This window comes from Opisthocomus hoazin, chromosome 26 (genome assembly GCF_030867145.1).
Source record: "Opisthocomus hoazin isolate bOpiHoa1 chromosome 26, bOpiHoa1.hap1, whole genome shotgun sequence".
In the NCBI taxonomy this organism is placed as follows: domain Eukaryota; kingdom Metazoa; phylum Chordata; class Aves; order Opisthocomiformes; family Opisthocomidae; genus Opisthocomus; species Opisthocomus hoazin.
This window is the reverse complement of record NC_134439.1, coordinates 7620415-7646158: the sequence shown is the minus strand read 5'-3', so window position 1 is coordinate 7646158 and position 25744 is coordinate 7620415. Positions and strand designations below refer to the sequence as shown.

General features: G+C 53.2%; 4 protein-coding genes and 2 pseudogenes across 4 annotated transcripts; all 6 read right to left on the bottom strand.

Annotated features, from left to right (window-relative positions):
• Window positions 1-106: 106 nt before the first annotated feature.
• LOC142364274 (feather keratin Cos2-2-like) lies at window positions 107-1088 on the bottom strand (annotated as a pseudogene).
• A 1382-nt stretch (window positions 1089-2470) lies between these two features.
• On the bottom strand, window positions 2471-5223 carry LOC142364273 (cyclin-Y-like protein 1-B). Its single transcript, XM_075443581.1, is given in 8 exon segments — window positions 2471-2520; window positions 3413-3537; window positions 3539-3626; window positions 3629-3723; window positions 3725-4089; window positions 4153-4184; window positions 4417-4461; window positions 5199-5223. Coding segments are annotated over 8 exon segments (825 nt in total).
• A 4128-nt stretch (window positions 5224-9351) lies between these two features.
• Window positions 9352-11881, bottom strand: LOC142364272 (cyclin-Y-like protein 1). Its single transcript, XM_075443580.1, is given in 8 exon segments — window positions 9352-9511; window positions 9513-9600; window positions 9603-9697; window positions 9699-10063; window positions 10135-10158; window positions 10391-10435; window positions 11706-11767; window positions 11803-11881. Coding segments are annotated over 8 exon segments (918 nt in total).
• Window positions 11882-12056: 175 nt separating this feature from the next.
• Window positions 12057-12362, bottom strand: LOC142364215 (feather keratin Cos1-1/Cos1-3/Cos2-1-like). The gene has a single exon (XM_075443412.1). It carries the CDS (start codon window positions 12360-12362, stop codon window positions 12057-12059), a length of 306 nt encoding a protein of 101 aa, XP_075299527.1.
• A 2058-nt stretch (window positions 12363-14420) lies between these two features.
• On the bottom strand, window positions 14421-17173 carry LOC142364271 (cyclin-Y-like protein 1-B). The gene is given in 8 exon segments (XM_075443579.1): window positions 14421-14470; window positions 15363-15487; window positions 15489-15576; window positions 15579-15673; window positions 15675-16039; window positions 16162-16242; window positions 16356-16411; window positions 17149-17173. Coding segments are annotated over 8 exon segments (885 nt in total).
• A 3222-nt stretch (window positions 17174-20395) lies between these two features.
• LOC142364270 (cyclin-Y-like protein 1-B) lies at window positions 20396-25080 on the bottom strand (annotated as a pseudogene).
• Window positions 25081-25744: the final 664 nt, after the last annotated feature.

Genomic DNA, 25744 nt, shown 5'->3' with positions numbered 1-25744 from the left:
AAGATTGGCCCGAATCTCTAAATCCAATGCCCCAAAGCTCTATCTTCTGTCGAGCACCATGTTCTGAGGTCTTGGAGGTTCTTGCCCGAGGAAGCTGCCAGCAGCTTTAGCAGGGTCGACATCTGTTGCCACAGTAGCGGCTGGTAATGCAGGAGAGGTCAAAGCCTCCAGAAGAGATGGGCACTCCATCACAGCTGAGGATGCTGCCAACAGCGGCGGAGGTGGAGGATCCCACAACGGTGTTCTGTGGGAAGGAGCTGAGGATGGGTCCGGGCAGGGTCACCACCACGGCGGAGGGCTGGATGACGACATTGGAGCTCTGGCACTGCCTGACACAGGGCTCATTGCAGCTGTTGGCCAGCGGGGTCGGGCCGCAGGGCTGGCATGGCAGGCACGGGGTGCAGCAGGACATGTCTCTGGGCTGGAGGGGCACCTGTGAGAGAGGGCAGGGGGAAGCAGAAAACAGAAACACATGAGCAGCAGCACTGCACCCAACCTTGGGGAAGCCAAGGCCCCTACTTGCCCACCACAGGCTGTCCAGCTGAAAGCCCCAGGAACAACAACAGCTAAGCCCCAGGCTCTCTCAGGGGAAAACCTTCTCTCCCTTTCCCTTTCCCATGAGAATCAGCAACCAGCCCTGGGCTAGGACAGCCCCTGTCAGCTGAGCCAGATATCAAGGAAAGAATTGGTCTTAGAGGAGGACGAGAAGAGGCCTCAGACTCACCTGATTCCCAACAAGAAGGAGGCAAGGGAAGTGAATGAGAGAGCCAAGAGTTGGGCTGCCTTTTATAGTAGTCCTGCACTGCCTCAGGCCCAGAGGCAGCCTTTGGGGAAGTAATAATTTTCTGACAAGTTCACGTCAAATGCAGAGTGTCTCAGCTAATGGCATGGGCTGTGTCCTGGCTTCCTGCACTGCTGCCTTTTCATTTCCTGGCTGATGCCACGTGCTTCCCCATAGGAAGGCTTCTGTAATTTCCAGAATGAGAGTCTGTTGAATTTCCAGGACAGAAAGACATCATTGCAGGCAGAAGACTCAGCTCAAGTGTTGGTGGCACCCTGTGCGGGCAGGTGATGTGCACCTGGGTCATTCCTGTGGGCTTGTTTGTGGCAAAGCTGTCAGGAAATAGGCACCGCTCTCCTGCTTCTCGTCCACATGCGCAAGGACTCCCATGTATGAGGACATGCCGCGCACTTTTCTCTTGCTCCTCCCACCTCTCTCTGGTGGTTGCTCCTTGTTGCATGCAGGTGGGCTTCTGCTGGGTGTGTTGGACGCTATAGCAACACTCACAATGCTGTTGGGAAAATTTTTCTGGGCTCATTGGCCTCTTTCCCTCCCTGTGCAGTCCCTGTACATTAGCAGGAGCATGTCTGGGGCCTGGTTTTTCCCTGAGGCATTTGAGTCTGGTTCTGCCAGTGTGTCCCCAGCATCTCCTCAGCAGAGTCCACTCTCGCTGATATTTTCCTGCTTTTATGTGTATAAGTACTGGACTCTAGGCTGGCTTTATGTGAGCACACAGACTTTTGCATTATTCCGTGCAGGTGTGTATGAGCACATGCGTGTCTGTCTGTACTTGTGTGACCCTCCAAGAGGGCATGTTCAGGTCATAGTAGGGAGACTTTTGCTTGGTGTGTTGACAAGATGCACAGAGTAGAAGGTTCCTCCTGACGTAATGAATGGAATCTACAGCTGACTGGTTATGGCTTCACCCTGGTACGGAGGTTCACTGAGAACTAGCAATGAAATGCAGTGTCTGCGTCCTGCACCCATCGTTTCTTGCTTTGTGAAGGGAGAAAGGCCAAGCAAGCCTGCCCACTTCATGTAGACCTGTGTCACTGAGTGGAGCCCCTTAGGGGGCAGTGTTGCTGGTCACTGGGCTAGGACACAGGCTCCTCATGTACATGCCAATGCCGGATGCGCTTTTACAGCTCGTCAGCCTGTTGCTAAGTCAGGCAAGGGCCGAGACCTCACACCACATGGGTATTGGACTGAAGGGAGAGGGGTACAGAGGTTGCTCAGCCTTGAGATACAGGACAGTTGGACTGATCCAACCGAGCGTTAGTTCAGCTGAGGGCTGCCCTCTTCCCCTTGTTGGCCTTGCTGAGACCATTCCCAGCTAGTGCTGCTGGGAGGCTTCAGCCACATGAGCCATTTCATTTACCTGCCAACAATCTGTTCCTCTTGACCACTATTAGTAACTGCAGGCACATTCATCCTCTCTGGCAGCAGCTGGGGTTGTCTTGTCTCGAGAGGGAGACACCTTAAAACTAATCCCATTGTGTTTTTTCGCTCTTGAACTTCAGCCATAGCAGTTGATGTAAAGGGATGCTGTAGCTTTTCTTCTCCTATCTATTGGTGTGGCAATGAACCAAAATAAATGCAGACAACGAAAAGCTCAACTGAGGCAGATCCTTGCATGGGGCATGCATGGCCCATCGTTCCCTTGTTCTCTGTGGCAAGAGAGCACAGAACTCAGCCTTGTGTCAGCAGGTGTGTCATGTACACCACTGCCCCAGCTTCAGCTGCGATAGGGTCAGTTTTCACAAGAAGCTAGGAGGGGAGGGCAATCGCTGCCAGGGGAGGGTAATCACTGCTCGGAGCTAGCTGGGCATTGGGCGGTGAGAAAATTGCACTGTGTGTTTCTTGCTTTCTATATTCTTTTTATCAGTATTATTGTTGTGACCGTTCTCTTTCTTTGCTGTTCTGTTAAAGTGTCTTTGCGCCAGCCCACAAGTTTTGCCTTTTTCTTGCTGGTCTCCTCCCCACCCCACCAGGAAGAGGAGCGATAGAGCGACTGCATGGTTCTTTGTTGCCAGCTGGGGCTAAGCAACAACATCCCACTGGATCATTGCCCTAATGTGTCACTGAGGACATTATACATTCCAGTGGGAGCTGGGCTTCTCCTCCTGCTATCTGGTATTATGAACAGGCACAGAGGGAGCTCCTCAAGCAAAACATCTCCATGAAAACTAGACCTAGTAGAGAGAGTCCAGCGGAGGTCTACAAAAGTGGTTAGGGCACGGGAGCATCTTTCTTATGAGAAAATACTGAGGGAGCTGGGCTTGTTTAGCCTGAAGAAGACTGAGAGGGGATCTCACAAATGCTTAGAAATATCTTAAGGGTGGGTATCAAGAGGATGTGGCCATACTCTTTTCCGGGGTGCCCAGTGACAGGACAAGGGGCAACAAGCACAGACTGATGCATAGAAAGTTCCACCTGAACACGAGGAAGAACTTGCTTAATTTGAGGGTGATGGAGCACTGGAAAAAACTGCCCAGAGGTGTCGTGGATTCTCCTTCTCTGGAGATATTCAAACCCCTCCTGGACGATGTCCTGTGCAGCCTGCTCTAGTTGAACCTGCTTTGACATGTGGATTGGACTAGATGATCCCCAGAGGTCCCTTCCAAACCCTACCATTCTGTGATTCTATGATCCCTGCTTTAGAAGCCAGCGTTCTAGCTCCTAGGACTTTCTCCTTACAGCTACTAGGGTGTATATAAATCTCTACATAGACTATAAGCCTTTCCAAGTACACCAAATTGCATCTTCAACTGGGAAGCACTGAAACAGGTCTGAACCAACCAGGTGATGCGCTTGTGATCAGCGCCACGCCTGTAGTAGCCATCGGAACTTCTTCCTGTGGGAGAGGATGAGATTTTTCCTCAGAAAGATCCAATCCTCTCTCTGAATCTCTGTCCTTTTCATGGTAGACTATTGGTAATGTCGCACTTTGTTGTGCTTCTGAGATTAGGTTGACTGACTGTGCAGCTCTCTGTAAATATTGTTGAGCGTGAGGTGTATATTTCTGCAAGCTGCCCAGGAGAAACTTGGTTGATATGGCTCTTCCGCCTCTTGTCCGGCACATCTGTTTGAGATTTGTCTAGGAAGATTGTGCTTGCTCTGGGATGATCAGATGGATTAGAATCCAAGGCTGAATCACCTAGGAAGACCTGGTCACTGATGTGTTGGAGGTGGGGGCTGCCACTGCTGGGATGCAAGTCCTCTGACTCGGCCTCTGTTGATCCTGATCTGCTGCCTACTGCCACCACCTTGTGTGTGTCAAAGAGGACCAAAGGATTGGAGAACCTGTCCTGTGAGGAAAGACTGACAGAGTTCAGTCTTTTCTCCCTGAAGAACAGAAGGCTCAGGGGGACCGCATCACAGTCGTCCGCTGCTTTAAGAGCAGCTGCAAAGAGGAAAGAGGCTCACTCACCACAAGAAGCCACATGGAGCAGATAAGGGGCAGTGACCAATCTCCATCAGCCAAGGACTGCAGTGCTGGGAAGGCCCTGGCCTGCATGTGAGGAGCAGTGGTGGTGTGATCAGAGCTCAGAGCACTTGGGGAGCCTGGGCAGCTTGGTATGGGCAAGGTCATCCCCAGCATTTGTGCTACGCTTGGGTTGGTACCTGTCCTGTACCTTGGTGTCCCTGGGGCGCGACCGATTCTCGACCTGTGGGGATACCTGTGAGCGTCACGCACACAGTGAGGAGGACCCGGAGATGCCTGGGTGCTGGGAACTGACTCCAGTGCTGGGACGGCAGGTCTTATCAAGGAGCAGGTGACGCCTTGATTTCTGGGCACAGCAAGAAGGTGCCCAGTGCCCAGTGAGACGAAGAAAGATGGTGCCTCAGCCCCAAAACCATAGGCTGGAGGAGAGGTGTGAGTGAAACTTCACATGGTTTGGGGGGGACTGTGTGCCTGAGCCATTGATTTGAGCCCAGCTGGCCAAGGCCTGTGATATGCAAAGTGTTTTGGTCCAGCTGGTGCCCAAGAATACCAGGCAAAGCAAGAGGGCTGAGAATGGTCCAGCAGAGAGAGATGAGAGAAGCTGCTGAGCACAGAAAAGGGTCCCACTGTCACCACAATGTCCCAGTGGGAATGGAGGGGGCAACAGCTCTTGCACAGAGCCTTTCTGGAGTTGGTAGTGAGTCTGGCAGTGGTGGAGCCTGAGAAGCCCAGGCAAGCTGCCCCAGGCTTGGAGGAGACCAAGGACCAGAGAGCAGCCGTGGGTGTCTGGGCACTGGGTACTCTCCTGGAGCTGCAGTGGCCCATGGGGCTGTTGGATTCACAAGGAGTGGTGACTCCATTGTGTGGCTGATACCAGTACCAGCTGGTGAAGTGCCTCAGCCCTGCAGATCTGGAGAGCAGTTGGGCCCTGCCAGGCGCTCAGGGACTATATGAGGTACCTACAACATTTACCCGTGCTCCTGTGGGTGGTGGCCATGGACCCGAGATGAGGCAATGGAAAGGAAGGAGAGGGGGAGATGAGGCTGTGGGCTGTCCCCAGGTATTATTGTCTCCATATCCCCACTTCTGCCACCCTTTGGAGCCATTGTCTGCTTGAGACTCCTCCCGCAGCACAGCTCCATCCAGGCCTAGAGGACATGCCTTCCCCAAGAGCCAGAGGGGCTGCTGACCCCATCCCTTGGCCTCCCACAGCCATGGGCTCCTCACTCCAGGACAGCAGTTGTTGGGCTCCCCATTGACAGAACCTGCTCCAGGGCCCAGTGCTCCAGGCCCATCTGGGAACAGATGCAGCAAGGCTGACTGATGGCCATTGTCTGTGGAGTAGCCAGGAATGTCTTCCTCAGGTCCAAGACACGGGGCACAACAGGCAACCCAGTGCACTGAGTCCTACCCTCTTTTTCCTCTGGGACTAAGGGAGAGTCTTCTTTTACGCCTAACCTACTCCTCTCCAAACAATCACTTTTTTCCTGAGCAGACTGGAAGACCTGCCACAGAAGAGAGGAGGAGTCAGAGTCCCAGGTTTGGATGCAGCACGACTTTAATGAGTCTGAAAAAGAAAAGGAGGTGGCTCATAGGGAGCACCAGGGACAGCCACTGAGATGCGGTGGAGCTTCAGCAGGGTGTCCATCTGCCTGCCCTGCAGAGGGAGGGAGGCCAACATGTCCCCGCCAAGCTGGTGCTGGGAGACAGTGACAGCAAGGCAAAGAGAGAGAGAAGAGTGGAAGCAGGAAAAATTGGCCCGAATCTCTAAATCCAATGCCCCAAAGCTCTATCTTCTGTCGAGCACCATGTTCTGAGGTCTTGGAGGTTCTTGCCCGAGGAAGCTGCCAGCAGCTTTAGCAGGGTCGACATCTGCTGCCACAGTAGCGGCTGGTAATGCAGGAGAGGTCAAAGCCTCCAGAAGAGATGGGCACTCCATCACAGCTGAGGATGCTGCCAACAGCGGCGGAGGTGGAGGATCCCACAACGGTGTTCTGTGGGAAGGAGCTGAGGATGGGTCCGGGCAGGGTCACCACCACGGCGGAGGGCTGGATGACGACATTGGAGCTCTGGCACTGCCTGACACAGGGCTCATTGCAGCTGTTGGCCAGCGGGGTCGGGCCGCAGGGCTGGCATGGCAGGCACGGGGTGCAGCAGGACATGTTCTGGGGCTGGAGGGGCACCTGTGAGAGAGGGCAGGGGGAAGCAGAAAACAGAAACACATGAGCAGCAGCACTGCACCCAACCTTGGGGAAGCCAAGGCCCCTACTTGCCCACCACAGGCTGTCCAGCTGAAAGCCCCAGGAACAACAACAGCTAAGCCCCAGGCTCTCTTAGGGGAAGACCTTCTCTCCCTTTCCCTCTCCCGTGAGAATCAGCAACCAGCCCTGGGCTAGGACAGCCCCTGTCAGCTGAGCCAGATATCAAGGAAAGAATTGGTCTTAGAGGAGGACGAGAAGAGGCCTCAGACTCACCTGATTCCCAACAAGAAGGAGGCAAGGGAAGTGAATGAGAGAGCCAAGAGTTGGGCTGCCTTTTGTAGTAGTCCTGCACTGCCTCAGGCCCAGAGGCAGCCTTTGGGGAAGTAATAATTTTCTGACAAGTTCACGTCAAATGCCGAGTGTCTCAGCTAATGGCATGGGCTGTGTCCTGGCTTCCTGCACTGCTGCCTTTTCATTTCCTGGCTGATGCCACGTGCTTCCCCATAGGAAGGCTTCTGTAATTTCCAGAATGAGAGTCTGTTGAATTTCCAGGACAGAAAGACATCATTGCAGGCAGAAGACTCAGCTCAAGTGCTGGTGGCACCCTGTGCGGGCAGGTGATGTGCACCTGGGTCATTCCTGTGGGCTTGTTTGTGGCAAAGCTGTCAGGAAATAGGCACCGCTCTCCTGCTTCTCGTCCACATGCCTAAGGACTCCCATGTATGAGGACATGCCACACCCTTTTCTCTTGCTCCTCCCACTTCTCTCTGGTGGTTGCTCCTTGCTGCATGCAGGTGGGCTTCTGCTGGGTGTGTTGGACGCTATTGCAACACTCACAATGCTGTTGGGAAAATTTTTCTGGGCTCATTGGCCTCTTTCCCTCCCTGTGCAGTCCCTGTACATTAGCAGGAGCATGTCTGGGGCCTGGTTTTCACTGAGGCATTTGAGTCTGGTTCTGCCAGTGTGTCCCCAGTATCTCCTCAGCAGAGTCCACTCTCGCTGATATTTTCCTGCTTTTATGTGCGTTAGTGCTGGACTCTAGGCTGGCTTTATGTGAGCACACAGACTTTTGCATTATTCCGTGCAGGTGTGTATGAGCACATGTGTGTCTGTCTGTACTTGTGTGACCCTCCAAGAGGGCGTGTTCAGGTCATAGTAGGGAGACTTTTGCTTGGTGTGTTGACAAGATACCCAGAGTAGAAGGTTCCTCCTGACGTAATGAATGGAATCTACAGCTGACTGGTTATGGCTTCACCCTGGTACGGAGATTCACTGAGAACTAGCAATGAAATGCAGTGTCTGCCTCCTGCACCCATCGTTTCTTGCTTTGTGAAGGGAGAAAGGCCAAGCAAGCCTGCCCACTTCATGTAGACCTGTGTCACTGAGTGGAGCCCCTTAGGGGGCAGTGTTGCTGGTCACTGGGCTAGGACACAGGCTCCTCATGTACATGCCAATGCCAGATGCGCTTTTACAGCTCGTCAGCCTGTTGCTAAGTCAGGCAAGGGCCGAGACCTCACACCACATGGGTATTGCACTGAAGGGAGAGGGGTATAGAGGTTGCTCAGCCTTGAGATACAGGACAGTTGGACTGATCCAACCGAGTGTTAGTTCAGCTGAGGGCTGCCCTCTTCCCCTTGTTGGCCTTGCTGAGACCATTCCCAGCTAGTGCTGCTGGGAGGCTTCAGCCACATGAGCCATTTCATTTACCTGCCAACAATCTGTTCCTCTTGACCACTATTAGTAACTGCAGGCACATTCATCCTCTCTGGCAGCAGCTGGGGTTGTCTTGTCTCGAGAGGGAGACACCTTAAAACTAATCCCATTGTGTTTTTTCGCTCTTGAACTTCAGCCATAGCAGTTGATGTAAAGGGATGCTGTAGCTTTTCTTCTCCTATCTATTGGTGTGGCAATGAACCAAAATAAATGCAGACAACGAAAAGCTCAACTGAGGCAGATGCTTGCATGGGGCATCCATGGCCCATCGTTCCCTTGTTCTCTGTGGCAAGAGAGCACAGAACTCAGCCTTGTGTCAGCAGGTGTGTCATGTACACCACTGCCCCAGCTTCAGCTGCGATAGGGTTAGTTTTCACAAGAAGCTAGGAGGGGAGGGCAATCGCTGCCAGGGGAAGGTAATCACTGCTCGGAGCTAGCTGGCCATTGGGCGGTGAGAAAATTGCACTGTGTGTTTCTTGCTTTCTATATTCTTTTTATCAGTATTATTGTTGTGACCGTTCTCTTTCTTTGCTGTTCTGTTAAAGTGTCTTTACGCCAGCCCACAAGTTTTGCCTTTTTCTTGCCGGTCTCCTCCCCACCCCACCAGAAGACGAGCGATAGAGCGACTGCATGGTTCTTTGTTGCCAGCTGGGGCTAAGCAACAACATCCCACTGGATCATTGCCCTAATGTGTCACTGAGGACATTATACATTCCAGTGGGAGCTGGGCTTCTCCTCCTGCTATCTGGTATTATGAACAGGCACAGAGGGAGCTCCTCAAGCAAAACATCTCCATGAAAACTAGACCTAGTAGAGAGAGTCCAGCAGAGGTCTACAAAAATGGTTAGGGCACGGGAGCATCTTTCTTATGAGAAAATACTGAGGGAGCTGGGCTTGTTTAGCCTGAAGAAGACTGAGAGGGGATCTCACAAATGCTTAGAAATATCTTAAGGGTGGGTATCAAGAGGATGTGGCCATACTCTTTTCCGGGGTGCCCAGTGACAGGACAAGGGGCAACAAGCACAGACTGATGCATAGAAAGTTCCACCTGAACACGAGGAAGAACTTGCTTAATTTGAGGGTGATGGAGCACTGGAAAAAACTGCCCAGAGGTGTCGTGGATTCTCCTTCTCTGAAGATATTCAAACGCCTCCTGGACGATGTCCTGTGCAGCCTGCTCTAGTTGAACCTGCTTTGACATGTGGATTGGACTAGATGATCCCCAGAGGTCCCTTCCAAACTTTACCATTCTGTGATTCTATGTTCCCTGCTTTAGAAGCCAGCGTTCTAGCTCCTAGGACTTTCTCCTTACAGCTACTAGGGTGTATATAAATCTCTACATAGACTATAAGCCTTTCCAAGTACACCAAATTGCATCTTCAACCGGGAAGCACTGAAACGGGTCTGAACCAACCAGGTGATGCGCTTGTGATCAGCGCCACGCCTGTAGTAGCCATCGGAACTTCTTCCTGTGGGAGAGGATGAGATTTTTCCTCAGAAAGATCCAATCCTCTCTCTGAATCTCTGTCCTTTTCATGGTAGACTATTGGTAATGTCGCACTTTGTTGTGCTTCTGAGGTTAGGTTGACTGACTGTGCAGCTGTCTGCAAATATTGTTGAGCGTGAGGTGTATATTTCTGCAAGCTGCCCAGGAGAAACTTGGTTGATATGGCTCTTCCGCCTCTTGTCCGGCACATCTGTTTGAGATTTGTCTAGGAAGATTGTGCTTGCTCTGGGATGATCAGATGGATTAGAATCCAAGGCTGAATCACCTAGGAAGACCTGGTCACTGATGTGTTGGAGGTGGGGGCTGCCACTGCTGTGATGCAAGTCCTCTGACTCGGCCTCTGTTGATCCTGATCTGCTGCCTACTGCCACCACCTTGTGTGTGTCAAAGAGGACCAAAGGATTGGAGAACCTGTCCTGTGAGGAAAGACTGACGGAGTTCAGTCTTTTCTCCCTGAAGAACAGAAGGCTCAGGGGGACCGCATCACAGTCGTCCGCTGCTTTAAGAGCAGCTGCAAAGAGGAAAGAGGCTCACTCACCACAAGAAGCCACATGGAGCAGATAAGGGGCAGTGACCAATCTCCATCAGCCAAGAACTGCAGTGCTGGGAAGGCCCTGGCCTGCATGTGAGGAGCAGTGGTGGTGTGATCAGAGCTCAGAGCACTTGGGGAGCCTGGGCAGCTTGGTATGGGCAAGGTCATCCCCAGCATTTGTGCTACGCTTGGGTTGGTACCTGTCCTGTACCTTGGTGTCCCTGGGGCGCGACCGATTCTCGACCTGTGGGGATACCTGTGAGCGTCACGCACACAGTGAGCAGGACCTGGAGATGCCTGGGTGCTGGCAACTGACTCCAGTGCTGGGATGGCAGGTCTTATCAAGGAGCAGGTGACGCCTTGATTTCTGGGCACAGCAAGAAGGTGCCCAGTGCCCAGTGAGACGAAGAAAGATGGTGCCTCAGCCCCAAAACCATAGGCTGGAGGAGAAGTGTGAGTGAAACTTCACATGGTTTGGGGGGGACTGTGTGCCTGAGCCATTGATTTGAGCCCATCTGGCCAAGGCCTGTGATATGCAAAGTATTTTGGTCCAGCTGGTGCCCAAGAATACCAGGCAAAGCAAGAGGGCTGAGAATGGTCCAGCAGAGAGAGATGAGAGAAGCTGCTGAGCACAGAAAAGGGTCCCACTGTCACCACAATGTCCCAGTGGGAATGGAGGGGGCAACAGCTCTTGCACAGAGCCTTTCTGGAGTTGGTAGTGAGTCTGGCAGTGGTGGAGCCTGAGAAGCCCAGGCAAGCTGCCCCAGGCTTGGAGGAGACCAAGGACCAGAGAGCAGCCATGGGTGTCTGGGCACTGGGTACTCTCCTGGAGCTGCAGTGGCCCATGGGGCTGTTGGATTCACAAGGAGTGGTGACTCCATTGTGTGGCTGATACCAGTACCAGCTGGTGAAGTGCCTCAGCCCTGCAGATCTGGAGAGCAGTTGGGCCCTGCCAGGCGCTCAGGGACTATATGAGGTACCTACACCATTTACCTGTGCTCCTGTGGGTGGTGGCCATGGACCCGAGATGAGGCAATGGAAAGGAAGGAGAGGGGGAGATGAGGCTGTGGGCTGTCCCCAGGTATTATTGTCTCCATATCCCCACTTCTGCCACCCTTTGGAGCCATTGTCTGCTTGAGACTCCTCCCGCAGCACAGCTCCATCCAGGCCTAGAGGACATCCCTTCCCCAAGAGCCAGAGGGGCTGCTGACCCCATCCCTTGGCCTTCCACAGCCATGGGCTCCTCACTCCAGGACAGCAGTTGTTGGGCTCCCCATTGACAGAACCTGCTCCAGGGCCCAGTGCTCCAGGCCCATCTGGGAACAGATGCAGCAAGGCTGACTGATGGCCATTGTCTGTGGAGTAGCCAGGAATGTCTTCCTCAGGTCCAAGACACGGGGCACACCAGGCAACCCAGTGCACTGAGTCCTATCCTCTTTTTCCTCTGGGACTAAGGGAGAGTCTTCTTTTACGCCTAACCTAATCCTCTCCAAACAATCACTTTTTTCCTGAGCAGACTGGAAGACCTGCCACAGAAGAGAGGAGGAGTCAGAGTCCCAGGTTTGGATGCAGCACGACTTTAATGAGTCTGAAAAAGAAAAGGAGGTGGCTCATAGGGAGCACCAGGGGCAACCACTGAGATGCGGTGGAGCTTCAGCAGGGTGTCCATCCGCCTGCCCTGCAGAGGGAGGGAGGCCAACATGTCCCCGCCAAGCTGGTGCTGGGAGACAGTGACAGCAAGGCAAAGAGAGAGAGAAGAGTGGAAGCAGGAAAGATTGGCCCGAATCTCTAAATCCAATGCCCCAAAGCTCTATCTTCTGTCGAGCACCATGTTCTGAGGTCTTGGAGGTTCTTGCCCGAGGAAGCTGCCAGCAGCTTTAGCAGGGTCGACATCTGTTGCCACAGTAGCGGCTGGTAATGCAGGAGAGGTCAAAGCCTCCAGAAGAGATGGGCACTCCATCACAGCTGAGGATGCTGCCAACAGCGGCGGAGGTGGAGGATCCCACAACGGTGTTCTGTGGGAAGGAGCTGAGGATGGGTCCGGGCAGGGTCACCACCACGGCGGAGGGCTGGATGACGACATTGGAGCTCTGGCACTGCCTGACACAGGGCTCATTGCAGCTGTTGGCCAGCGGGGTCGGGCCGCAGGGCTGGCATGGCAGGCACGGGGTGCAGCAGGACATGTCTCTGGGCTGGAGGGGCACCTGTGAGAGAGGGCAGGGGGAAGCAGAAAACAGAAACACATGAGCAGCAGCACTGCACCCAACCTTGGGGAAGCCAAGGCCCCTACTTGCCCACCACAGGCTGTCCAGCTGAAAGCCCCAGGAACAACAACAGCTAAGCCCCAGGCTCTCTCAGGGGAAAACCTTCTCTCCCTTTCCCTTTCCCATGAGAATCAGCAACCAGCCCTGGGCTAGGACAGCCCCTGTCAGCTGAGCCAGATATCAAGGAAAGAATTGGTCTTAGAGGAGGACGAGAAGAGGCCTCAGACTCACCTGATTCCCAACAAGAAGGAGGCAAGGGAAGTGAATGAGAGAGCCAAGAGTTGGGCTGCCTTTTATAGTAGTCCTGCACTGCCTCAGGCCCAGAGGCAGCCTTTGGGGAAGTAATAATTTTCTGACAAGTTCACGTCAAATGCAGAGTGTCTCAGCTAATGGCATGGGCTGTGTCCTGGCTTCCTGCACTGCTGCCTTTTCATTTCCTGGCTGATGCCACGTGCTTCCCCATAGGAAGGCTTCTGTAATTTCCAGAATGAGAGTCTGTTGAATTTCCAGGACAGAAAGACATCATTGCAGGCAGAAGACTCAGCTCAAGTGTTGGTGGCACCCTGTGCGGGCAGGTGATGTGCACCTGGGTCATTCCTGTGGGCTTGTTTGTGGCAAAGCTGTCAGGAAATAGGCACCGCTCTCCTGCTTCTCGTCCACATGCGCAAGGACTCCCATGTATGAGGACATGCCGCGCACTTTTCTCTTGCTCCTCCCACCTCTCTCTGGTGGTTGCTCCTTGTTGCATGCAGGTGGGCTTCTGCTGGGTGTGTTGGACGCTATAGCAACACTCACAATGCTGTTGGGAAAATTTTTCTGGGCTCATTGGCCTCTTTCCCTCCCTGTGCAGTCCCTGTACATTAGCAGGAGCATGTCTGGGGCCTGGTTTTTCCCTGAGGCATTTGAGTCTGGTTCTGCCAGTGTGTCCCCAGCATCTCCTCAGCAGAGTCCACTCTCGCTGATATTTTCCTGCTTTTATGTGTATAAGTACTGGACTCTAGGCTGGCTTTATGTGAGCACACAGACTTTTGCATTATTCCGTGCAGGTGTGTATGAGCACATGCGTGTCTGTCTGTACTTGTGTGACCCTCCAAGAGGGCATGTTCAGGTCATAGTAGGGAGACTTTTGCTTGGTGTGTTGACAAGATGCACAGAGTAGAAGGTTCCTCCTGACGTAATGAATGGAATCTACAGCTGACTGGTTATGGCTTCACCCTGGTACGGAGGTTCACTGAGAACTAGCAATGAAATGCAGTGTCTGCGTCCTGCACCCATCGTTTCTTGCTTTGTGAAGGGAGAAAGGCCAAGCAAGCCTGCCCACTTCATGTAGACCTGTGTCACTGAGTGGAGCCCCTTAGGGGGCAGTGTTGCTGGTCACTGGGCTAGGACACAGGCTCCTCATGTACATGCCAATGCCGGATGCGCTTTTACAGCTCGTCAGCCTGTTGCTAAGTCAGGCAAGGGCCGAGACCTCACACCACATGGGTATTGGACTGAAGGGAGAGGGGTACAGAGGTTGCTCAGCCTTGAGATACAGGACAGTTGGACTGATCCAACCGAGCGTTAGTTCAGCTGAGGGCTGCCCTCTTCCCCTTGTTGGCCTTGCTGAGACCATTCCCAGCTAGTGCTGCTGGGAGGCTTCAGCCACATGAGCCATTTCATTTACCTGCCAACAATCTGTTCCTCTTGACCACTATTAGTAACTGCAGGCACATTCATCCTCTCTGGCAGCAGCTGGGGTTGTCTTGTCTCGAGAGGGAGACACCTTAAAACTAATCCCATTGTGTTTTTTCGCTCTTGAACTTCAGCCATAGCAGTTGATGTAAAGGGATGCTGTAGCTTTTCTTCTCCTATCTATTGGTGTGGCAATGAACCAAAATAAATGCAGACAACGAAAAGCTCAACTGAGGCAGATCCTTGCATGGGGCATGCATGGCCCATCGTTCCCTTGTTCTCTGTGGCAAGAGAGCACAGAACTCAGCCTTGTGTCAGCAGGTGTGTCATGTACACCACTGCCCCAGCTTCAGCTGCGATAGGGTCAGTTTTCACAAGAAGCTAGGAGGGGAGGGCAATCGCTGCCAGGGGAGGGTAATCACTGCTCGGAGCTAGCTGGGCATTGGGCGGTGAGAAAATTGCACTGTGTGTTTCTTGCTTTCTATATTCTTTTTATCAGTATTATTGTTGTGACCGTTCTCTTTCTTTGCTGTTCTGTTAAAGTGTCTTTGCGCCAGCCCACAAGTTTTGCCTTTTTCTTGCTGGTCTCCTCCCCACCCCACCAGGAAGAGGAGCGATAGAGCGACTGCATGGTTCTTTGTTGCCAGCTGGGGCTAAGCAACAACATCCCACTGGATCATTGCCCTAATGTGTCACTGAGGACATTATACATTCCAGTGGGAGCTGGGCTTCTCCTCCTGCTATCTGGTATTATGAACAGGCACAGAGGGAGCTCCTCAAGCAAAACATCTCCATGAAAACTAGACCTAGTAGAGAGAGTCCAGCGGAGGTCTACAAAAGTGGTTAGGGCACGGGAGCATCTTTCTTATGAGAAAATACTGAGGGAGCTGGGCTTGTTTAGCCTGAAGAAGACTGAGAGGGGATCTCACAAATGCTTAGAAATATCTTAAGGGTGGGTATCAAGAGGATGTGGCCATACTCTTTTCCGGGGTGCCCAGTGACAGGACAAGGGGCAACAAGCACAGACTGATGCATAGAAAGTTCCACCTGAACACGAGGAAGAACTTGCTTAATTTGAGGGTGATGGAGCACTGGAAAAAACTGCCCAGAGGTGTCGTGGATTCTCCTTCTCTGGAGATATTCAAACCCCTCCTGGACGATGTCCTGTGCAGCCTGCTCTAGTTGAACCTGCTTTGACATGTGGATTGGACTAGATGATCCCCAGAGGTCCCTTCCAAACCCTACCATTCTGTGATTCTATGATCCCTGCTTTAGAAGCCAGCGTTCTAGCTCCTAGGACTTTCTCCTTACAGCTACTAGGGTGTATATAAATCTCTACATAGACTATAAGCCTTTCCAAGTACACCAAATTGCATCTTCAACTGGGAAGCACTGAAACAGGTCTGAACCAACCAGGTGATGCGCTTGTGATCAGCGCCACGCCTGTAGTAGCCATCGGAACTTCTTCCTGTGGGAGAGGATGAGATTTTTCCTCAGAAAGATCCAATCCTCTCTCTGAATCTCTGTCCTTTTCATGGTAGACTATTGGTAATGTCGCACTTTGTTGTGCTTCTGAGATTAGGTTGACTGACTGTGCAGCTCTCTGTAAATATTGTTGAGCGTGAGGTGTATATTTCTGCAAGCTGCCCAGGAGAAACTTGGTTGATATGGCTCTTCCGCCTCTTGTCCGGCACATCTGTTTGAGATTTGTCTAGGAAGATTGTGCTTGCTGTGGGATGATCAGATGGATTAGAATCCAAGGCTGAATCACCTAGGAAGACCTGGTCACTGATGTGTTGGAGGTGGGGGCTGCCACTGCTGGGATGCAAGTCCTCTGACTCGGCCTCTGTTGATCCTGATCTGCTGCCTACTGCCACCACCTTGTGTGTGTCAAAGAGGACCAAAGGATTGGAGAACCTGTCCTGTGAGGAAAGACTGACGGAGTTCAGTCTTTTCTCCCTGAAGAACAGAAGGCTCAGGGGGACCGCATCACAGTCGTCTGCTGCTTTAAGAGCAGCTGCAAAGAGGAAAGAGGCTCACTCACCACAAGAAGCCACGTGGAGCAGATAAGGGGCAGTGACCAATCTCCATCAGCCAAGGACTGCAGTGCTGGGAAGGCCCTGGCCTGCATGTGAGGAGCAGTGGTGGTGTGATCAGAGCTCAGAGCACTTGGGGAGCCTGGGCAGCTTGGTATGGGCAAGGTCATCCCCAGCATTTGTGCTACGCTTGGGTTGGTACCTGTCCTGTACCTTGGTGTCCCTGGGGCGCGACCGATTCTCGACCTGTGGGGATACCTGTGAGCGTCACGCACACAGTGAGGAGGACCCGGAGATGCCTGGGTGCTGGGAACTGACTCCAGTGCTGGGACGGCAGGTCTTATCAAGGAGCAGGTGACGCCTTGATTTCTGGGCACAGCAAGAAGGTGCCCAGTGCCCAGTGAGACGAAGAAAGATGGTGCCTCAGCCCCAAAACCATAGGCTGGAGGAGAGGTGTGAGTGAAACTTCACATGGTTTGGGGGGGACTGTGTGCCTGAGCCATTGATTTGAGCCCAGCTGGCCAAGGCCTGTGATATGCAAAGTGTTTTGGTCCAGCTGGTGCCCAAGAATACCAGGCAAAGCAAGAGGGCTGAGAATGGTCCAGCAGAGAGAGATGAGAGAAGCTGCTGAGCACAGAAAAGGGTCCCACTGTCACCACAATGTCCCAGTGGGAATGGAGGGGGCAACAGCTCTTGCACAGAGCCTTTCTGGAGTTGGTAGTGAGTCTGGCAGTGGTGGAGCCTGAGAAGCCCAGGCAAGCTGCCCCAGGCTTGGAGGAGACCAAGGACCAGAGAGCAGCCGTGGGTGTCTGGGCACTGGGTACTCTCCTGGAGCTGCAGTGGCCCATGGGGCTGTTGGATTCACAAGGAGTGGTGACTCCATTGTGTGGCTGATACCAGTACCAGCTGGTGAAGTGCCTCAGCCCTGCAGATCTGGAGAGCAGTTGGGCCCTGCCAGGCGCTCAGGGACTATATGAGGTACCTACAACATTTACCTGTGCTCCTGTGGGTGGTGGCCATGGACCCGAGATGAGGCAATGGAAAGGAAGGAGAGGGGGAGATGAGGCTGTGGGCTGTCCCCAGGTATTATTGTCTCCATATCCCCACTTCTGCCACCCTTTGGAGCCATTGTCTGCTTGAGACTCCTCCCGCAGCACAGCTCCATCCAGGCCTAGAGGACATGCCTTCCCCAAGAGCCAGAGGGGCTGCTGACCCCATCCCTTGGCCTTCCACAGCCATGGGCTCCTCACTCCAGGACAGCAGTTGTTGGGCTCCCCATTGACAGAACCTGCTCCAGGGCCCAGTGCTCCAGGCCCATCTGGGAACAGATGCAGCAAGGCTGACTGATGGCCATTGTCTGTGGAGTAGCCAGGAATGTCTTCCTCAGGTCCAAGACACGGGGCACAACAGGCAACCCAGTGCACTGAGTCCTACCCTCTTTTTCCTCTGGGACTAAGGGAGAGTCTTCTTTTACGCCTAACCTAATCCTCTCCAAACAATCACTTTTTTCCTGAGCAGACTGGAAGACCTGCCACAGAAGAGAGGAGGAGTCAGAGTCCCAGGTTTGGATGCAGCACGACTTTAATGAGTCTGAAAAAGAAAAGGAGGTGGCTCATAGGGAGCACCAGGGGCAGCCACTGAGATGCGGTGGAGCTTCAGCAGGGTGTCCATCTGCCTGCCCTGCAGAGGGAGGGAGGCCAACATGTCCCCGCCAAGCTGGTGCTGGGAGACAGTGACAGCAAGGCAAAGAGAGAGAGAAGAGTGGAAGCAGGAAAAATTGGCCCGAATCTCTAAATCCAATGCCCCAAAGCTCTATCTTCTGTCGAGCACCATGTTCTGAGGTCTTGGAGGTTCTTGCCCGAGGAAGCTGCCAGCAGCTTTAGCAGGGTCGACATCTGCTGCCACAGTAGCGGCTGGTAATGCAGGAGAGGTCAAAGCCTCCAGAAGAGATGGGCACTCCATCACAGCTGAGGATGCTGCCAACAGCGGCGGAGGTGGAGGATCCCACAACGGTGTTCTGTGGGAAGGAGCTGAGGATGGGTCCGGGCAGGGTCACCACCACGGCGGAGGGCTGGATGACGACATTGGAGCTCTGGCACTGCCTGACACAGGGCTCATTGCAGCTGTTGGCCAGCGGGGTCGGGCCGCAGGGCTGGCATGGCAGGCACGGGGTGCAGCAGGACATGTTCTGGGGCTGGAGGGGCACCTGTGAGAGAGGGCAGGGGGAAGCAGAAAACAGAAACACATGAGCAGCAGCACTGCACCCAACCTTGGGGAAGCCAAGGCCCCTACTTGCCCACCACAGGCTGTCCAGCTGAAAGCCCCAGGAACAACAACAGCTAAGCCCCAGGCTCTCTTAGGGGAAGACCTTCTCTCCCTTTCCCTCTCCCGTGAGAATCAGCAACCAGCCCTGGGCTAGGACAGCCCCTGTCAGCTGAGCCAGATATCAAGGAAAGAATTGGTCTTAGAGGAGGACGAGAAGAGGCCTCAGACTCACCTGATTCCCAACAAGAAGGAGGCAAGGGAAGTGAATGAGAGAGCCAAGAGTTGGGCTGCCTTTTGTAGTAGTCCTGCACTGCCTCAGGCCCAGAGGCAGCCTTTGGGGAAGTAATAATTTTCTGACAAGTTCACGTCAAATGCAGAGTGTCTCAGCTAATGGCATGGGCTGTGTCCTGGCTTCCTGCACTGCTGCCTTTTCATTTCCTGGCTGATGCCACGTGCTTCCCCATAGGAAGGCTTCTGTAATTTCCAGAATGAGAGTCTGTTGAATTTCCAGGACAGAAAGACATCATTGCAGGCAGAAGACTCAGCTCAAGTGCTGGTGGCACCCTGTGCGGGCAGGTGATGTGCACCTGGGTCATTCCTGTGGGCTTGTTTGTGGCAAAGCTGTCAGGAAATAGGCACCGCTCTCCTGCTTCTCGTCCACATGCCTAAGGACTCCCATGTATGAGGACATGCCACACCCTTTTCTCTTGCTCCTCCCACCTCTCTCTGGTGGTTGCTCCTTGCTGCATGCAGGTGGGCTTCTGCTGGGTGTGTTGGACGCTATTGCAACACTCACAATGCTGTTGGGAAAATTTTTCTGGGCTCATTGGCCTCTTTCCCTCCCTGTGCAGTCCCTGTACATTAGCAGGAGCATGTCTGGGGCCTGGTTTTCCCTGAGGCATTTGAGTCTGGTTCTGCCAGTGTGTCCCCAGTATCTCCTCAGCAGAGTCCACTCTCGCTGATATTTTCCTGCTTTTATGTGCGTTAGTGCTGGACTCTAGGCTGGCTTTATGTGAGCACACAGACTTTTGCATTATTCCGTGCAGGTGTGTATGAGCACATGTGTGTCTGTCTGTACTTGTGTGACCCTCCAAGAGGGCGTGTTCAGGTCATAGTAGGGAGACTTTTGCTTGGTGTGTTGACAAGATACCCAGAGTAGAAGGTTCCTCCTGACGTAATGAATGGAATCTACAGCTGACTGGTTATGGCTTCACCCTGGTACGGAGATTCACTGAGAACTAGCAATGAAATGCAGTGTCTGCCTCCTGCACCCATCGTTTCTTGCTTTGTGAAGGGAGAAAGGCCAAGCAAGCCTGCCCACTTCATGTAGACCTGTGTCACTGAGTGGAGCCCCTTAGGGGGCAGTGTTGCTGGTCACTGGGCTAGGACACAGGCTCCTCATGTACATGCCAATGCCAGATGCGCTTTTACAGCTCGTCAGCCTGTTGCTAAGTCAGGCAAGGGCCGAGACCTCACACCACATGGGTATTGCACTAAAGGGAGAGGGGTATAGAGGTTGCTCAGCCTTGAGATACAGGACAGTTGGACTGATCCAACCGAGCGTTAGTTCAGCTGAGGGCTGCCCTCTTCCCCTTGTTGGCCTTGCTGAGACCATTCCCAGCTAGTGCTGCTGGGAGGCTTCAGCCACATGAGCCATTTCATTTACCTGCCAACAATCTGTTCCTCTTGACCACTATTAGTAACTGCAGGCACATTCATCCTCTCTGGCAGCAGCTGGGGTTGTCTTGTCTCGAGAGGGAGACACCTTAAAACTAATCCCATTGTGTTTTTTCGCTCTTGAACTTCAGCCATAGCAGTTGATGTAAAGGGATGCTGTAGCTTTTCTTCTCCTATCTATTGGTGTGGCAATGAACCAAAATAAATGCAGACAACGAAAAGCTCAACTGAGGCAGATCCTTGCATGGGGCATGCATGGCCCATCGTTCCCTTGTTCTCTGTGGCAAGAGAGCACAGAACTCAGCCTTGTGTCAGCAGGTGTGTCATGTACACCACTGCCCCAGCTTCAGCTGCGATAGGGTCAGTTTTCACAAGAAGCTAGGAGGGGAGGGCAATCGCTGCCAGGGGAGGGTAATCACTGCTCGGAGCTAGCTGGGCATTGGGCGGTGAGAAAATTGCACTGTGTGTTTCTTGCTTTCTATATTCTTTTTATCAGTATTATTGTTGTGACCGTTCTCTTTCTTTGCTGTTCTGTTAAAGTGTCTTTGCGCCAGCCCACAAGTTTTGCCTTTTTCTTGCCGGTCTCCTCCCCACCCCACCAGGAAGAGGAGCGATAGAGCGACTGCATGGTTCTTTGTTGCCAGCTGGGGCTAAGCAACAACATCCCACTGGATCATTGCCCTAATGTGTCACTGAGGACATTATACATTCCAGTGGGAGCTGGGCTTCTCCTCCTGCTATCTGGTATTATGAACAGGCACAGAGGGAGCTCCTCAAGCAAAACATCTCCATGAAAACTAGACCTAGTAGAGAGAGTCCAGCGGAGGTCTACAAAAGTGGTTAGGGCACGGGAGCATCTTTCTTATGAGAAAATACTGAGGGAGCTGGGCTTGTTTAGCCTGAAGAAGACTGAGAGGGGATCTCACAAATGCTTAGAAATATCTTAAGGGTGGGTATCAAGAGGATGTGGCCATACTCTTTTCCGGGGTGCCCAGTGACAGGACAAGGGGCAACAAGCACAGACTGATGCATAGAAAGTTCCACCTGAACACGAGGAAGAACTTGCTTAATTTGAGGGTGATGGAGCACTGGAAAAAACTGCCCAGAGGTGTCGTGGATTCTCCTTCTCTGGAGATATTCAAACCCCTCCTGGACGATGTCCTGTGCAGCCTGCTCTAGTTGAACCTGCTTTGACATGTGGATTGGACTAGATGATCCCCAGAGGTCCCTTCCAAACCCTACCATTCTGTGATTCTATGATCCCTGCTTTAGAAGCCAGCGTTCTAGCTCCTAGGACTTTCTCCTTACAGCTACTAGGGTGTATATAAATCTCTACATAGCCTTTCCAAGTACACCAAATTGCATCTTCAACCGGGAAGCACTGAAACGGGTCTGAACCAACCAGGTGATGCGCTTGTGATCAGCGCCACGCCTGTAGTAGCCATCGGAACTTCTTCCTGTGGGAGAGGATGAGATTTTTCCTCAGAAAGATCCAATCCTCACTCTGAATCTCTGTCCTTTTCATGGTAGACTATTGGTAATGTCGCACTTTGTTGTGCTTCTGAGGTTAGGTTGACTGACTGTGCAGCTGTCTGCAAATATTGTTGAGCGTGAGGTGTATATTTCTGCAAGCTGCCCAGGAGAAACTTGGTTGATATGGCTCTTCCGCCTCTTGTCCGGCACATCTGTTTGAGATTTGTCTAGGAAGATTGTGCTTGCTCTGGGATGATCAGATGGATTAGAATCCAAGGCTGAATCACCTAGGAAGACCTGGTCACTGATGTGTTGGAGGTGGGGGCTGCCACTGCTGGGATGCAAGTCCTCTGACTCGGCCTCTGTTGATCCTGATCTGCTGCCTACTGCCACCACCTTGTGTGTGTCAAAGAGGACCAAAGGATTGGAGAACCTGTCCTGTGAGGAAAGACTGACGGAGTTCAGTCTTTTCTCCCTGAAGAACAGAAGGCTCAGGGGGACCGCATCACAGTCGTCCGCTGCTTTAAGAGCAGCTGCAAAGAGGAAAGAGGCTCACTCATCACAAGAAGCCACGTGGAGCAGATAAGGGGCAGTGACCAATCTCCATCAGCCAAGGACTGCAGTGCTGGGAAGGCCCTGGCCTGCATGTGAGGAGCAGTGGTGGTGTGATCAGAGCTCAGAGCACTTGGGGAGCCTGGGCAGCTTGGTATGGGCAAGGTCATCCCCAGCATTTGTGCTACGCTTGGGTTGGTACCTGTCCTGTACCTTGGTGTCCCTGGGGTGCGACCGATTCTCGACCTGTGGGGATACCTGTGAGCGTCACGCACACAGTGAGGAGGACCCGGAGATGCCTGGGTGCTGGGAACTGACTCCAGTGCTGGGACGGCAGGTCTTATCAAGGAGAAGGTGACGCCTTGATTTCTGGGCACAGCAAGAAGGTGCCCAGTGCCCAGTGAGATGAAGAAAGATGGTGCCTCAGCCCCAAAACCATAGGCTGGAGGAGAAGTGTGAGTGAAACTTCACATGGTTTGGGGGGGACTGTGTGCCTGAGCCACTGATTTGAGCCCAGCTGGCCAAGGCCTGTGATATGCAAAGTATTTTGGTCCAGCTGGTGCCCAAGAATATCAGGCAAAGCAAGAGGGCTGAGAATGGTCCAGCAGAGAGAGATGAGAGAAGCTGCTGAGCACAGAAAAGGGTCCCACTGTCACCACAATGTCCCAGTGGGAATGGAGGGGGCAACAGCTCTTGCACAGAGCCTTTCTGGAGTTGGTAGTGAGTCTGGCAGTGGTGGAGCCTGAGAAGCCCAGGCAAGCTGCCCCAGGCTTGGAGGAGACCAAGGACCAGAGAGCAGCCATGGGTGTCTGGGCACTGGGTACTCTCCTGGAGCTGCAGTGGCCCATGGGGCTGTTGGATTCACAAGGAGTGGTGACTCCATTGTGTGGCTGATACCAGTATCAGCTGGTGAATTGCCTCAGCCCTGCAGATCTGGAGAGCAGTTGGGCCCTGCCAGGCGCTCAGGGACTGACTATATGAGGTACCTACACCATTTACCTGTGCTCCTGTGTGCGGTGGCCATGGACCCGAGATGAGGCAATGGAAAGGAAGGAGAGGGGGAGATGAGGCTGTGGGCTGTCCCCAGGTATTATTGTCTCCATATCCCCACTTCTGCCACCCTTTGGAGCCATTGTCTGCTTGAGACTCCTCCCGCAGCACAGCTCCATCCAGGCCTAGAGGACATGCCTTCCCCAAGAGCCAGAGGGGCTGCTGACCCCATCACTTGGCCTCCCACAGCCATGGGCTCCTCACTCCAGGACAGCAGTTGTTGGGCTCCCCATTGACAGAACCTGCTCCAGGGCCCAGTGCTCCAGGCCCATCTGGGAACAGATGCAGCAAGGCTGACTGATGGCCATTGTCTGTGGAGTAGCCAGGAATGTCTTCCTCAGGTCCAAGACACGGGGCACAACAGGCAACCCAGTGCACTGAGTCCTACCCTCTTTTTCCTCTGGGACTAAGGGAGAGTCTTCTTTTACGCCTAACCTAATCCTCTCCAAACAATCACTTTTTTCCTGAGCAGACTGGAAGACCTGCCACAGAAGAGAGGAGGAGTCAGAGTCCCAGGTTTGGATGCAGCACGACTTTAATGAGTCTGAAAAAGAAAAGGAGGTGGCTCATAGGGAGCACCAGGGGCAGCCACTGAGATGCGGTGGAGCTTCAGCAGGGTGTCCATCTGCCTGCCCTGCAGAGGGAGGGAGGCCAACATGTCCCCGCCAAGCTGGTGCTGGGAGACAGTGACAGCAAGGCAAAGAGAGAGAGAAGAGTGGAAGCAGGAAAAATTGGCCCGAATCTCTAAATCCAATGCCCCAAAGCTCTATCTTCTGTCGAGCACCATGTTCTGAGGTCTTGGAGGTTCTTGCCCGAGGAAGCTGCCAGCAGCTTTAGCAGGGTCGACATCTGCTGCCACAGTAGCGGCTGGTAATGCAGGAGAGGTCAAAGCCTCCAGAAGAGATGGGCACTCCATCACAGCTGAGGATGCTGCCAACAGCGGCGGAGGTGGAGGATCCCACAACGGTGTTCTGTGGGAAGGAGCTGAGGATGGGTCCGGGCAGGGTCACCACCACGGCGGAGGGCTGGATGACGACATTGGAGCTCTGGCACTGCCTGACACAGGGCTCATTGCAGCTGTTGGCCAGCGGGGTCGGGCCGCAGGGCTGGCATGGCAGGCACGGGGTGCAGCAGGACATGTTCTGGGGCTGGAGGGGCACCTGTGAGAGAGGGCAGGGGGAAGCAGAAAACAGAAACACATGAGCAGCAGCACTGCACCCAACCTTGGGGAAGCCAAGGCCCCTACTTGCCCACCACAGGCTGTCCAGCTGAAAGCCCCAGGAACAACAACAGCTAAGCCCCAGGCTCTCTTAGGGGAAGACCTTCTCTCCCTTTCCCTCTCCCGTGAGAATCAGCAACCAGCCCTGGGCTAGGACAGCCCCTGTCAGCTGAGCCAGATATCAAGGAAAGAATTGGTCTTAGAGGAGGACGAGAAGAGGCCTCAGACTCACCTGATTCCCAACAAGAAGGAGGCAAGGGAAGTGAATGAGAGAGCCAAGAGTTGGGCTGCCTTTTGTAGTAGTCCTGCACTGCCTCAGGCCCAGAGGCAGCCTTTGGGGAAGTAATAATTTTCTGACAAGTTCACGTCAAATGCAGAGTGTCTCAGCTAATGGCATGGGCTGTGTCCTGGCTTCCTGCACTGCTGCCTTTTCATTTCCTGGCTGATGCCACGTGCTTCCCCATAGGAAGGCTTCTGTAATTTCCAGAATGAGAGTCTGTTGAATTTCCAGGACAGAAAGACATCATTGCAGGCAGAAGACTCAGCTCAAGTGCTGGTGGCACCCTGTGCGGGCAGGTGATGTGCACCTGGGTCATTCCTGTGGGCTTGTTTGTGGCAAAGCTGTCAGGAAATAGGCACCGCTCTCCTGCTTCTCGTCCACATGCCTAAGGACTCCCATGTATGAGGACATGCCACACCCTTTTCTCTTGCTCCTCCCACCTCTCTCTGGTGGTTGCTCCTTGCTGCATGCAGGTGGGCTTCTGCTGGGTGTGTTGGACGCTATAGCAACACTCACAATGCTGTTGGGAAAATTTTTCTGGGCTCATTGGCCTCTTTCCCTCCCTGTGCAGTCCCTGTACATTAGCAGGAGCATGTCTGGGGCCTGGTTTTCCCTGAGGCATTTGAGTCTGGTTCTGCCAGTGTGTCCCCAGTATCTCCTCAGCAGAGTCCACTCTCGCTGATATTTTCCTGCTTTTATGTGCGTTAGTGCTGGACTCTAGGCTGGCTTTATGTGAGCACACAGACTTTTGCATTATTCCGTGCAGGTGTGTATGAGCACATGTGTGTCTGTCTGTACTTGTGTGACCCTCCAAGAGGGCGTGTTCAGGTCATAGTAGGGAGACTTTTGCTTGGTGTGTTGACAAGATACCCAGAGTAGAAGGTTCCTCCTGACGTAATGAATGGAATCTACAGCTGACTGGTTATGGCTTCACCCTGGTACGGAGATTCACTGAGAACTAGCAATGAAATGCAGTGTCTGCCTCCTGCACCCATCGTTTCTTGCTTTGTGAAGGGAGAAAGGCCAAGCAAGCCTGCCCACTTCATGTAGACCTGTGTCACTGAGTGGAGCCCCT

Coding starts and splice junctions, on each gene's coding strand:
- LOC142364215 (XM_075443412.1), bottom strand. CDS start 12,362: ATGTCCTGCTGCACCCCGTGCCTGCCATGCCAGCCCTGCGGCCCGACC.